Source organism: Podarcis raffonei, chromosome 1 (genome assembly GCF_027172205.1).
Source record: "Podarcis raffonei isolate rPodRaf1 chromosome 1, rPodRaf1.pri, whole genome shotgun sequence".
NCBI lineage: Eukaryota > Metazoa > Chordata > Lepidosauria > Squamata > Lacertidae > Podarcis > Podarcis raffonei.
This window is the reverse complement of record NC_070602.1, coordinates 94808490-94823392: the sequence shown is the minus strand read 5'-3', so window position 1 is coordinate 94823392 and position 14903 is coordinate 94808490. Positions and strand designations below refer to the sequence as shown.

The window sequence follows — 14903 nt, the reverse complement described above, 5'->3', positions numbered from 1 at the left end:
CATCCCTAGTTAGCAGGACCAGTGGTGAGGGATTATGGGACCTGTAGTCCAAAAACAGCTAGAGACCCAAGTTTGAGAAACCGCCTTTAAGAAGATCTTCCACTGGGGAGCGGGGAGCTGATCCCTTGCTTTACTCAACAATAGATCTTGGCCAATGCCTCTACTGCTAAGGGAAATTGTGAAAGAAAAATATATATCAATATCATATAGCACTGTTACTATAAGGAATGCAAAAAGCCCACAGGTAAAAGTAACCAGTGTCTGACTAATACCATAGCACAGTGTATCTTGAGGAACAGACAAAACAGCAAAATGAACCAGATAAACAAAAACAAAGCACAACCTCTGTAACTAGGGAATGAGACTGGGGAAGTCTTTATCACACTGGGCTGGGCCTATTTTACTAGACCATGAGCCAACCAGAGAAAAGCTAATCCACTCCCAGGCCTGCCTCCCCTCCCCTGGGAAGCCAAGCTGAAGCCAATTACCCACCTGAAGTTGGGCTTGTCCACATTCCAACCCAGCTGTTTCTCGTTGCTGCAGTGCCTGTGCAGCCATGCTTGTTTGAAGTCAAACAGCAGTCTTTCCCACCTTCGCCGTGTTTGGGTGCAATTTGGGGATGTCCAGGTAAGGTGGGAAATTGGGTCATACAACAGTATCTAGAGTTTCATTCCAGAAATTTGAGTGTCTTCTTTTTTGTAGTTTTTCTGAGCTGTCCATGTATTGCATATATTAGATCAGCCTCTATTTTAATTGAATGCTAATACAGTTCTGTGCTTTATTAAATACTGCTTACATATCAACATTCTGGGGAAAAATATTTGAAGTACTTAATTTATAATGTGCCTGTAGGTTTGAAAACATCTCATATAGGAATTATTTTTAGTTTGTTGGTCTACAGAAATAGTTTTGATGGAGTATTGTCCTTATTAATTTGTGGTTGTAGTTCCCTGCTTCAGCTGAAATTTAGATTAAGCTATGGAAAACCTTATAATAATTAGTAAGTATTCAGTGTAACAAATGGGTTTTCCCCCCTAGCCACATATGTTTGGATAAAATAATTATTCTGAATCAAAAGTACAAGCAGCAGGTTTCCAAGGGCAGTTATTTATCTTTACTGCAGTTTTGCAGGCATGATTCATAGTGGTTTTAGAACTAAAAAATGTTTTAGAAGGTAGAATTATGGATGTTAGGATCCCATGGGTGTTTGTGTTTATTTGTTTGAACTGCACAAACAAGAAAAAAAACTAGGCTATAATTCAGCACAAAAATCATGTGGTCTCCAGTGACACTTTATCCTGACCGTATTCACACACATGCAAGTACCTCTCTTGACTTCTCTTTCCGTGATTATTTAATGCTTCATAACTCACACAGCTGAATGTATGATTCCACTGGGAAGTATTGTGCTCATGATAATGTTTGAAAGTTCAATCTTTAGTATTTGATTTGTGGTGCATATTCAAAGATGCATGTCACTGAATGGTGTTATACTCATTAAGTGACAATAAACATGTACTTGTGAACTGGAACAAAGAGTACTAACAGCTAAAGATAGCACAGTTTAGCGCAGACCAAGCCCACTTATGCAAGCGTGCCATGTCAATTTAGACAATGGGATATCTAACATCATGAATAAAAGTTTTCTCCCCAAGTTTTCCAAATGTATCCCATGACGGTGCTCATGTCTACTTTTCCTCCTTGTTTTACAGGTTTTTCATTACTCGTATACGGCTTCATATGTGATATATAACATACGTACGAGGTAAGATGGTGTTATATCGATGCTGTTCTGTGTCATGTAATGGTGCAAATGTGTTCAAGTAAAATGTTTACCTTTTTTCAAGGGAAGTTTGGGAGTTAAACCCTCCGGAGGTAGAGGATTCAGTTTTACAGTATGCAGCATGGGGTGTACAAGGCCAGCAACTGGTAAGACAAATAATTTTCATATTTACCTGCGGTTGTGCTTTAAAGGGGCTGTTAAGTGGGGGGGGGATAAAATATAAAGGAATGATGGTTATTATTATGGATTTCTAAGCATTTAGTCCTTTTATATGTTCTAATCCACTTGAGGTTTCCTTTCAAATAAGGATCTACTGCACAAACATTTGAGAATAAGGAGACAAAACACTAGATTTCAGATTAAATAAACAACTTTATTCATTAATTAACCTGCAATAGGTTGTGTGATATATACCTATCTACCAGCATCCCCATGAACTTGTGATGTAGTTGGCTGAATGGCACCTCTGCCCACACAGCAAGCCACGTATCCTTCACACCTCACACATCCAGTGACCATCCCTTTGGGATTATTATTTTTTCTTGTTGAAGTAGACAAGCCCCTGTCCTTATTTTGAGCTCAGTAGCTCTGAGAGACAAGTCTAGGGATTCCACATTTACTGTCTAAGTGACATCTCTTGAGTGCTTCAATAGCAGCCTTCAGCTCTTCTGCATTGCTCGGTCTCATGTCTCTCATCTGTCTCTTGTTAATGCCCCATAGATTCTCTATGGGGTTCAGGTCAGGCAAGTTTGCTGGCCAATCAAGCACAGTAATCCCATGGGCATTGAACCAGGTTTTGGTACTTTTGGCAGTGTGGGTAGGTGCCAAAGTCCTGCTGGAAAATGAAGTCAGCAACCCCATAAAGCTCATCTGCGGAAGGAAGCATGAAGTGCTCCAAAATCTCCTGGTAGACGGCTGTGTTGACCTGTGTTGACCCTGAACAGTGGACCAACACCAGCTGATGACATGGCTTCCCAAATCAACACAGACTGTGGAAACTTCACACTGGACTTCAAGCACCTGGCATTGTGTGCCTCCCCATTTTTCCTCCAGACTCTGGGTCCTTGGTTTCCAAATGAGATGCAAAAGCTGCTCTCATCAGAAAAGAGATTTGGTGAACCATGTCATCAGCTGGCCCAATCCCAGCTTTCTTGCCATCCAACGTTTTTACAAGTTCTTTTGTAGGGCTTGTTGTGAAATTAAGTCCAAATGTTGAAAAGAAAGGAATGCCCATCAATGGAGGCGGGTAGGTCAAATATTTTATTGAGGTGGGCCGAAGGGACCTGGGCCCTTAGGAGTTGGTGAAAACACACACATATTCAAAAATGAGTATGTTTTATTGTTGCCTTGGGTTGTGATCTTGGAGCTGGGCACACACATGCAGCTTCTGATAAGAGACAGAAATTTTCTAATAGTCTATACAGTCAAGCACTTGGTAAGGATATACTGCTTCATGTATCGTTAATCAAGATTGCATGAATGGTGAAAAATGCCTCTGGTTAGGATGTATCACATTAAACAAATAGGGGCAGGAAACAGTGCTGAAGGGAGAAGTAATTGCATCCATCTGGAACATGATTGGTAATGTTTAAATAATTAACTATGCTAATTTATCAATACATCAGAGCATAACGACAAAATTAAATATGTCGGAAATATGAGGAGAGCAGCTAACTGAAGCATGCACTCTTGACAGAAAGGCAGGTAAAAGTACAGAAGACATAAAGGTTTCCCTATATATGCTGCAAGATGTTACCAGGAAGACTGGGCTTATTTCTTCACACTTGGCTATATAACACAGGCAGCTAACAATATAATGGAACATAACCAAGAACACCCCTTGTGACTGTTGCTTCATCAAATTGCACATCCCTGAAACATTTGAAAAAAGACTGTGTGTGTGTGTGTGTAAAAGCACTGGAAGCAAAGAATGATTTTGTCTAATTGTTATGTATGGAAGGGTAGGGAAATATTTGAACAGATAAACAAGATGGCTAGGAATTAAGATTCCTGGGGGAAAAGAAGGCTAATGTCATGCATTTTGGCTAAACGTATACTTGGAATCATAACCTTATGCAATTGTCTAAGAGGTGCACAGTTGTGTTGGTGTAAAATATCAGATTGTGATACTGTAACAGTGCAGTATGACCCATTTTAAAAATTGTTTGGGTGAATATAAAACTTTAGCAAAATGTGTATCTAAACTAGTTAAGCAGGATTCACCTAACCAAGTCCCATCAGCGGAAGTGCCACAGGAGGATATCCATTTGTGCAACGGAGCTTCCTCCTCCCTCTGTGCACTCCAAAATTAGTTCTGGTAACTGAATCCTGAGCCAAAACTGAAACCAGATGTTAAGGGTACTTTGGTAAAGGGGTCAAAGTAAAAACATTTGTCCAAAGGCCCAGACAGGGGTTAACAGGCTTTAAAATGTCACAAGTGGTGGTGTAGCAGGTCTGCCTTCATTTGATCTGAACACAGGAGGATCCCTTAACCCAGAATCAACCCTAAAGGAGCAATCAACCAGCAATTGGGCTAGGACTTACACCTGTGGTCAATAAAGTTGTGGCTATATTTATCTCAAGCTCTTTTCCTATCTTTACTGGTATTATCACACCGCCTGCCCCCGGTGAACCCGGGCTCACTGCGCCTGGTTTTACAATCCAGACAACCAGCTTTTATATGTATATGTTGGTAAGTTACCACTTGGCAAATGGTAATGCCACATTAAGCTATAGTTTCTCCATGTTACCTGCTCTTTGGTCTTTGGTTTTGTTTGATAGCAAAGGGGAGTGGGGACAACTTAGAAGATGTGTTGCAGAAAGTATTGTCACTTTTTAGGGAACACTAATAGCTCAGTTGTCCCCAAAGCAAGTTTTCAAGGAAACAGTTAGCTTCTTCCCATCTTCACTCCACTGTGCTGAGGCAGTTGCTGAGTTACAGGGAAGGCAATAGCAAGACAGGTATATGCTATTTGCCTTCTGTATATTGTCTCTGTTGGGAAAGATGGAGGGCACAAGGAGAAGGGGACGACAGAGGATGAGATGGTTGGACAGTGTTCTCGAAGCTACCAGCATGAGTTTGACGAAACTGTGGGAGGCAGTGGAAGACAGAAGTGCCTGGCGTGCTCTGGTCCATGGGTCCAAGAGTCGGTCATGACTAAACGACTAAACAACAAATATTGTCTCAGGAATGGGATCTTTTCCATCCTTCCAATCTGCCTTTATCCTAAAAAAGAAAGCATATATTTCTTCTGGTGCGAGTTCTGGCTTCTTCCAAGAGCATTCGTGGTCTCTCAAACATTTAGGCTTTTCATTGGTGTTGCATATTTATTTTCTAAACTCTGATTTTGTGAAATCAGATCAACACATGCTATATTACAGTCAAACAAAGGATAATAAGAAAGGAATAGCATAAATATAAGACATATATAGATGAATAAATACAAATACCAGCTTTTTAGGCAGGGGTGGTAATTTAAATTGGGAAAACAACACTGGAGGAAAGGGTTCACTTTTAAAAATAAATAAATCCCAATGCAATTGCTCCATTCCAGTTTGGAAAATTGGATTAGAAGAAACACCCAGAAGCAGATATGAATATTTGTCTCTCAGAGAGATAAACCACAAGCCTGAGTTTTAATGTAATGCTAAGCCAAATGATGGCTTAGGTCCAGTAGTACAGGAGCAGTTCAGTAGGAGGAGCAAAACAGCCGTGAATTTTCCTGTTAGTAACCACATTCTCATGCCCCTATGTTTAGCCATGATTTGGCTTAATGTTAGCTGAAAACCAGGTCTACTTCTGTTCACTTTTTAAATCTTTGGAAATTCTCCAACTAACCTGTGTAAAAGGTTTAGCTTCCCTGATTCTTGCATTTGCTTGCATCCTTAGGAATCATGGTGGAATAGCACTCTGGATAAATCACTTCATTGTAGAAGCTTAATTCCTATTAGTTATATAACATATTCCAACTTTCAAAATATAGTTATCACACAATTCAACATATCTGGTGTGTGTTTTTTGGGAAGATACTGAGTTACATGTTTATATCACCATAATTAGTATTTAGTACCCTTGGAATTTTTAGCATACTCTGTTGGGATTTTTTAAAATTTATTTGCAATGTAAAGAGGGGGAAATATGACAAAGTTCACGAGCCAAGTGGGAAATTAATTAATGATAATGAAGCCTCTTTATAAATAAATATTTTAAAGGTGCTATTTTTATTTGTAGGTTTTTTTCAAAGCCTTTTGCTAAGCTGCTAGATGAAACAGCATTAAATCATGAATAGAACTATCAAAAGATTTCCTGAATATTTATTTTTCATTCTTGTCCTAATGAGACAAATAGTAATAGCACTGACAGAAAGATAAAATGCTTATTGAATATATTATGAAAACCATGTGTTGATAACTGAGTTGTAATTAGGAATCAACCCCAGGAATTTTTTTTTTAATGGATGTGGGTAAAAAGTTTCCAGCCATGCTGCCTAATTGCATTTGTGTGCACTTGTCTTTATATGTGACTTATTGTGGCATCTGAGGGATTATTTGTGAGAAAAATGCATGGTTACATTACGAAGGCTCATCTAATAAGAACCCTTAAGGAGTCTGCAACTGTTCCTTTCAGATACATCAAAGCCAGTTTGGTGTGAATTCATCATTTACTTACTTAATTACCAGAGTTTCACATTTTAATATAAGCATTGACTTTCACAAGAAAATAACACAAAGCAAGCAGATCCTGTAAAGAGCAATACCATGTTGTAGCAGCAGAAATTCTGCAATTCCAGCAATTCCTACTTTGGGAGGCTAAATCTGTGTAGCTGCCATTGCAGAGGGAAATCAGCTTTGAACGTGGACTTTGTTGCATTCTTTAGAGACCTGATTTCATTTCTGCATTGATTCTTGCCCCTTCACTGCCTCAATTCTTTCAAACTGTGTCATTAAATACTTCCTAAATTTGGCAGGGTGGGTCACTGAATTCCAAGCTAGGTGGGTTTTCCTCCCTGAGCAGCAAATGCATGTTCAAACCACAATTAAATGCAAAAAGTTGCATCTGCATGACTAACTCAGAGCATCCCCCCATAAACAGTATTTTTATTTTTATTTGCTTCAAACTGCATGCCATACATTGTCTCCTTTATAATGATGGCTGTGTTTTGGCTATAACAACAGTGGCCTGTCTCATATCAAATTCCAAAGATTTGGAGTATATTTACTTGCACAAGCAATTCTGAGACCACCTGGGACTTGCTTTATGTTAGTTCTTGCCACAACTCAGGTTATTCAAAAGTATGTCTGTATGTTGAGGGTGGGGAGAGACATTTCTAGCTGTGTTCTGATGAATATGTGTCATTCCATGTCCTGGATATGCGTAACCAATGAAACACCAACTGAGATGTAATAGTCCTCTAGGTAATGTGCAGTTGTAAAAATTATAATGCTAAAGCACAACTGTCAGATAGATAATGGCATTGCTGCAACTCAAGCAGAGCAGAGATAATACAGAGCCCTTTTCCGTTTTCTTAAGATTCTATATGCCACACTTATCCTAGCCACATTTAGGGGTTTTGCCCAATGAGCTGTGATAGACTAATGAGATTCTGAGAAAGAAACAAAGTACCTTTAATGAACCTATCTGAATACACCTCTCCCACTCCCATATATTTTATGTTTTTGTCTTAATTAAGGACTCCCACTGTGATAAGCTGTAATTGTATCATTCACATTGCTTAGAAGAAGAAGTACCTCTGGTGAATGGGTGAAATAATTGCTGGTATTTATTATGATTGTGCATTGTTATGATAGTTGTGTCACTGTCAATGTTACATGTAGGTTTTGAACACAAAACCTACAAGACATGGACAAGTTTTCTGCTCTCTCTGTATTTCTGAAGCAAGGGGAAGATTTGATGATCACACTCCTTTTTAAGGTTAACCTTTTAGATCACTAGGATTTGATGACATGTTTCAGAAGTTAAAAAGTCCTTCAGGATATTTTTATTTATTCATTTATTTTATTATTATTTGTATCATTTATACCCCACCCTACATCCAGAGATTTTGTGACCGGTGAAAAGAATATCGGTCTTAAAATGTACACTCCCTAATAATTAAGAGCAGAATAAAATGCACCTAACAATTCATCACAGAAACTGTAAAAGAACAGTGTCTTTCCAGCTGGGCATTATTAACTTTCAAAGGTATGACTGAAGAGCCACATTTTAAGGTACATCTGAGTGAAAACAGAGTAGATACTTGCTAAATTTCAAAGGGGAGAGCATTCCACAATTAAGGTATCACATTTTTTCCTGTTTATGGTGCTTTTTATTATTATGAGGAATACTTTGATTATAAATAAGGATATGATGGGTTGCCCCAAATATATTAAGGATGAATGTCGAGCATTCACTTCGGTCTTAAGATAAAGGTTGTAATTCTGAGGGTATAGGTTATAACAAATCCAGATTCAGATTATAAACATTCAGATTCAAATCCAGATTCAGAATCTCATCTGATTCAGATTCAGAATATAGCTTCTTTGGAATTTCAGCTTTAATTGTATTGATGTATGTTTCCAGCCTGGAACAGAAAAGCTTGAAAGTGCATGTCAAGTGATGGCTGAAAGCTTAGTAATGAAAGTTGTGATCTACACAGCCAGCCTTCCTTTGTCTCTTTATCTTTTACTCTCCCTTGTCTAGCATGGCATATGTATTCAATTAGTGATGCAAGGAGTGAATGTCTGGACTGTGGATGCAGTGGTTGATCAGCAGAGCCTAAGTGGTCACATCAGCAGGTTTGGATTGCTGGCTTAGGCTGTGATTCTATACACATTTCATTAGAACTCTGTTTCATTGAACTCAGGGGAGTAGCATCTGAGTGCATGTCTAGAATTATCTGCACATATTAAATACAGGTGGTGGCCATTTTGTGTGGGGGTTCTGTTTCCGACCCAGGTGTGCATCAGCGGAGTGTACATAAGTGTGACCTGCCCCTTTATACTCCACCCTGCCCCCTTCTGGGTCCAAAAGGACCTGGACGTAAGCAATCATGCTTCAATTGGACATGCCTAAAATGGTTACCACCTGTAAAAAAATGTTTGGTCCCTTCTTATTTTGTTACATTGTGTTTATAATTTGATACCCACTTACCTTGGATTAAGCTTCATGGAACTCAAGATGACTTCAGCATACTTCTGAGTATATGTGTATAGGTTTGCATGGTAAAGAAACATGTTAATAATTATTCCAAACTTCAAAGAAATTCATGTTTTATCTCAATGTTGAGCATTGCATATTGATGACCAGGACAACATGATTCTTGTCCATTTACTTGTGATGGATTAATTTCATCCACTCTTTTTGAGGTTGGCTCGATTATATACACAGGAACAGGAAAAAGAACAAATGGATATGCAACTAGCTCATATGGGAAAACATCTTGAAGGCTTTAAATCATTCAGCTAATTAGCTGGCAATATCACATCAAGGAGAGATGTCATGTAGGCTAGACTTTTAATGTAATGGGAGCTGAAGAATTGGATGTTTAGTTATTCGTGTCATGGATGATAGAGAAGCTGATTACCTGAATATAAGCAGGATATCCTGACAACATTTATTCCTGGAAATCAACATGGAGTATATTTCACTTTGTAACCATCCAGTAATTTCAATAATAAACTGATCTTCATCATGTTGCAGTGGACTTCACCATTTAGATTTGCCATGGTACGTTGGCCTTGTTCAGTTCACTTCCTTTTGATGTTCCTATTTGTTCTTCATTTTTAGGAAAATGGAAGAGTCCAAACTAAACAATGAGATCCTTTATAACACGTCTTTCAGTATTTACACTCTTGGGGTGACAATATTTTTACTGACCCTTTTATATTTTTTGCGCAATCCACATTCTGTATAAAACTAGATTTTAGTCTGATGGAACCAAAGATTCTGCTGCTTTATTTTGACTTAATAAATACCCATTTTGTGAACATTTTACCTGCCTGTGAAATGTGCTCCCCTTCAGTGATCTTTTGGGTTGATTTTTCACCACTGTTTGACACACAACTTCTTCTCAGCACTTTGCTGCATTTTTCTGTGGGCCCAGTACTAGTCCTGTCTTACAATATTATATAATACACAAAAGTTAAAAAATATAAGAAATAAGACAATAAAATAAACAAGCAGGACTGACAAGAATACAAGATTAATATTCTCAGCAATATACTATGGTTAGAATGTTCCCATATGTTTATTGCAAATCACACAAAAAAGTTTCAGTGAGGTGTGAATTCTTGTGTACTCACTACATCAAGACATCAGACATTTGTTATTATCTATTAGTCTAGAACATTAAGTTTAAGGAGGTTATCAAACCTGGTGTGCAGAGGGTAAATTGTCACAAAACCTACTGATCCTTGAAACGTACAATGAATAATTCCATTATCTTTGATGGTGCATTGTACTTATCCAATTGCAATCCTCTTTTCCCATCAATCAGCTGATAAAATGCTGACACTGACCTTTAAAGCCCTAAATGGCTTGGGTCCAAAGTACCTCAGCAAGAGTCTGAATAGTTTTTACTGCATTTGTGACTTTTGTATTGAAAGCCATTTGGTGGGAGTAATCTAACGGATGGAACAGTGTGATAAAAAATCTTTCTCCTCTGCCATCAACCTAGCTAAATTCACACTTACACTCAGCCTGGGAATCCCAAGGGCCTCTTCTGTGCTTTTGATGCTGTGCAAAAGCCTATGCCTATTCCTCCCTCACTTTCTGCATACCCTCCAACATTTTTCTGATGAAAATAGGGAGACGTCTCATTGCATAATGATAATTTTACTATTTATACCCCACACATCTTATTGAGTTGCCCCTGCACTCTATGCAGCTTCCTATATTAAAAACATAATAAAACATTAAACATAAAAAACATCCTTATACAGTGGTACCTCGGGTTACATACGCTTCAGGTTACAGATGCTTCAGGTTACAGACTCCGCTAACCCAGAAATAGTGCTTCAGGTTAAGAACTTTGCTTCAGGGTGAGAACAGAAATCGTGCTCTGGCGGCACGGCTGCAGCAGGAGGCCCCATTAGCTAAAGTGGTGCTTCAGGTTAAGAACAGTTTCAGTTTAAGAACAGACCTCCGGAACGAATTAAGTTCTTAACCTGAGGTACCACTGAATAGGGCTTCCTTCAGACAGCTCAGGTGTTGGATACCTCCATACCCTCCAATATTTCTTCAATGAAAATAGGGGTATCCTAAGGAAAAGCGGGACATTCTGGGATCAATTCAGAAACCGGGATGGCTTCTCTAAATCAGGGACATCCCTGGAAAATAGGGACATTTGGCGAGTCTGTCTCTGCTCAACATTTTTGCCGCCTTCAGTGCCTAAATACAACCCATTTGTATTGACCTCCTGAAAAGGAATATGACTTTCAGCCATTTTTGTGCTTAATTTTGGGTTCAGTTTTGCTCAGTTTGACTGTGTACTGATGTTCCCCTACTGGGAACAGGCACACAAAGCCAAGTGCAATGTGTGACTGATTGAAAGCCCCTTTGCAAACGGCTCTGCGCTACTCTTTGCAGAAGCTGCCTGCCTTTCCTTATCCCCCCCCCCACCCGCCACCTGATGTCTTATGACAGCCTTAGACTACCCCATATTGCTTCAGGTTGGCCGACCCTGAGCTCTATCAACCCGTGCTGGCCAAAGGTGGGATCTACCCAGATTAGCCCAACTCAGTTTTGGATTCGGCTAGATCCCAGTGCACAGTCCTAATTTCTATGTCAGCCTATAACTGAAATGCTCTGGGTAGAGCATGTAAAAATGTAACATGAAATGTAACATATAATGCAAAACCATGGAAACACAGTTACAATACAAAATTCGCCACAGCAAAGATGAACTTCAAGAAGCCTGGGGTTGGGCAATATTTAAAAGCATATAAAAAGCCACAAAAAGGGCTGCTAAGTAATAATAATAATAAATAAAAAATTCTGAGAGAATTTAAAAAGACCTTGTGCAAGAAAGCACAATGCCTGCCACAGATGTAAGTACACCTCTACATTTCAATAGTCTTTCTCTCTTCTTACACAGTGGTCTTGAACAGAGGCAGAAAAAGTTCTTTTGCATGCAGAAGAGGCCTTCAGCTTACAAAAGGGCACCTGCTCATTCAACCTGTTGATTCTTGTGAGTGTGTCTAACATAAACACCATCCCTGAGCGATCTCACCTCATGGCATAAAGCTTATGCAGTACTTTTAGAGAGGAAAAGACTTGAAGTACATTGTGGCAGAGAATTTCCTTTGTCCTGTATCTGCAAGGGGTGTGTTTGTCAAGAACTTGTGAGGTAACCTGATTGCATAATAATAAGCTTACTGTTCCTGGATGAGTACTGATTGCTTGAGTTTAAGAAGACAATGGAGCCAAAATAGGTTAGAGATATTATGCTATGGTATTGTAGCTCAAACTGCCTTATAATAATATAGTCTTTTAACTTGCCTTTTTATATTGTCTTTGGAGAGAGAGAGAGTGTGTGTGCATGCACATGCTTGGAAATGGTGATGCTATTCTCTTCATTTGATTAATGTTTGCAGTGGGCACTAAGAATTCTTCTCCTGAAAGCAGTCGTTTTCAGCTGGTGACCCACAGCTCACTGGGGAGACTTGAAGAATGTTCAGGGGCGCCCCAGCCAACCTTTCTTCCCTCCTCGTCCTCCATGCCACCGCCTTCCCCTTCCCCTTCCTTGTTCCTGCCTACTCTCGCCAATCCACACTGCCTTCTCCCAGATATGTCCTAGATTCTTAGTCCTTCCCCCTGTACAATTCTGGTGCGCTACGTAGAAGCTCCTCTCTGTATCGCTCCCTCTTCCTTTTCCTCCCCGTCTCTCTCTCCATGTGTGTGCCCTTTCCTCTCACACCCTCTTCTTTAAAAAACAAACCCTGCCACCCCACATTAAAGATAAAATGTACATGCCTCTGCAGAAACAGTGGCTTCTCTCTCTATTCCCCCTCCTAGCTCTCCTCCGCTGCATCAAAGGCGGGGGGGGGGGGAGATCCAGACCAAACACAAAGGTGAGGTCAGGCAGGGCACCTTTGCCCCAAAACAAAAATATGCAAAACCACTAAATGGCAAAACAACACAAGTTTTTACCTAGTACAGGGGAATCCTCACTTGTGCACAATCAGCACGCACACTCCCACTTACACACACATTGAAAATGGCACTAGAAAAGGGTGGGGCAGGGACAGAGTAGAGAGGATCCCCACTTACTCTCATCCTGGCGATGTGAACAGTGGTCCAGAATGAAACCCTTGCATAAGTGGGGATTCCCAGGGGAGCCACAGAAAGAACGTAGCTGGTCAAGGGAGCCCTGGACTCAAAAAGGGTGAAAACCACTGCCTTGAAGTATCAGAAGCGCTTGCCAAACCATGAAATCAGCAATTCCATTAATGTCTGTTCAGATAACGGCATGTGAACCAGTAACTGGGTCTTGAAACCTTTGTTTTTATCATCATAGAGATGACAATTACTTTAGCTGGATGATTAACGTTTCATTTTATTATGAAACTATAAATATACAGTATCATGGAGGCTTCCTTACAGAGGTACCATGTTAATGTGACTGCGCCCTTAATTCTTCACAGTATCATAAAAATGTGATTATGATAAACTCTTAAGCCCCCTCTAATCCTAATTTCCAAAGATATATTTATTAAATAACAAAATGGTACATGAATGGGACTGCCAAAGGATAAGAGCTCTGTGATGTAACATGGAAATATGCATGTGTGTGCATGTATTTGTGTCCCAGCTTGTAAATATTTCAAATTTACTAATCACTAAATAAATTGCAATCAAAGGTATTAGTCTTCACACAGGGACAGTTAGGAGAAAAGCTTTTAAAAAAAAAAGAAAGAAAAAAAGAAGGATTTTCATGCAAGGTAATATAGCCTGGTTCCACCTCTTGCCTTTTTCAATTTATTTCTTATCTTCATGCCAAAAATCAGGGAAAGCTTTTTAGGCACAAAGCCACCAATAAATTTATGAGAACACACTTGAATCTATATATGATACCATGTAAGCAATTTCTCTTTCAACTATTTTCAGGAGAACTGCAGTTTCAGAATTATGCTATATATCATCATAATATATAGGACTGCACTGAACATTCAGTGCTTGCAATATAGTATTGATACAGTGAAAGAAATTACAGAAAAAGAAATATATACCTCACATTGTTTTGATGCTTTACCCTACAGGGCTATTGTAAGAATTACAACTTGATAATGTTTGTGAAACACTTTAAAAACCGTGAAAGTGCTATACAGATGTGATGTCCCTCTCACACCCACACACCAGAATGAACACACATGACAACCATATGAGGTTAAAGGGCCATAGCTTTATTAATAACATAGCAAACAACAACTCTGAAGTGCTGGCAGTGCAAATTACACTCAGACTAATTTGGGTAAGGAAAACACAAGAAATTCTTCTAAATATTATATACGACTATAGTGGTGAGCTGACAGTCAGATATCTAAGCTTTGGAAGATGCACAAAATTTATATTGGATTGAGCACTACCTGAATAATACAACTTCCTATACCTATTAGTGACATTTTTGCGTAGCCATCTCATGATCATAAATTATATCATATCAATTATATCAATATCAACTTGGGTCTCCAGCTGTTTTTGGACTACAACTTCCATCATTCCTAGCTAGCAAGACCAGTGGTCAGGAATGATGGGAATTGTAGTCCCATAACAGAGGGCGACTTAAAAAAAAAATCCTACTTAGTCTTTGGCTTTAGTTTCTTGGTCAGGTAGCATATTTTTCCTTGTGTTGTGCAGGTTGGCAGTGCAATTCAAGCCAGCTAATATAAATGGATGAGCAGCCAAAAGGGAGCAAATTCAGCTGGCATGGTCCAAGAGTCAGCCATTCTTAGCCTGCTCTCAAAGAGGAGCGAAGTAGGAAAGAGAGACCTTAACCCCACAATCCAGGGTTCAGTCAGACTTTGGCTTAGCTGTTGCAGCATGCTGTCCATGCTAAAAGGACCATGGAGGAGCAAAGTGGGTGCAAGATTCTCTCCAGTAGACAGCATGTTTATGTGGATC

General features: G+C 39.3%; 1 protein-coding gene across 2 annotated transcripts in view; it reads left to right on the top strand.

Annotated features, from left to right (window-relative positions):
- The window catches only part of DPP10 (dipeptidyl peptidase like 10), a 512130-nt gene that overhangs the window by 440962 nt on the left and 56265 nt on the right, over positions 1 to 14903 (top strand). For both annotated transcript variants that reach the window (XM_053405055.1, XM_053405066.1), the window contains exons 6-7: positions 1713 to 1765; positions 1848 to 1929. In XM_053405055.1, the coding sequence (XP_053261030.1) occupies positions 1713 to 1765; positions 1848 to 1929 (135 nt within the window). The remainder of the gene's footprint in view (positions 1 to 1712; positions 1766 to 1847; positions 1930 to 14903) is intronic.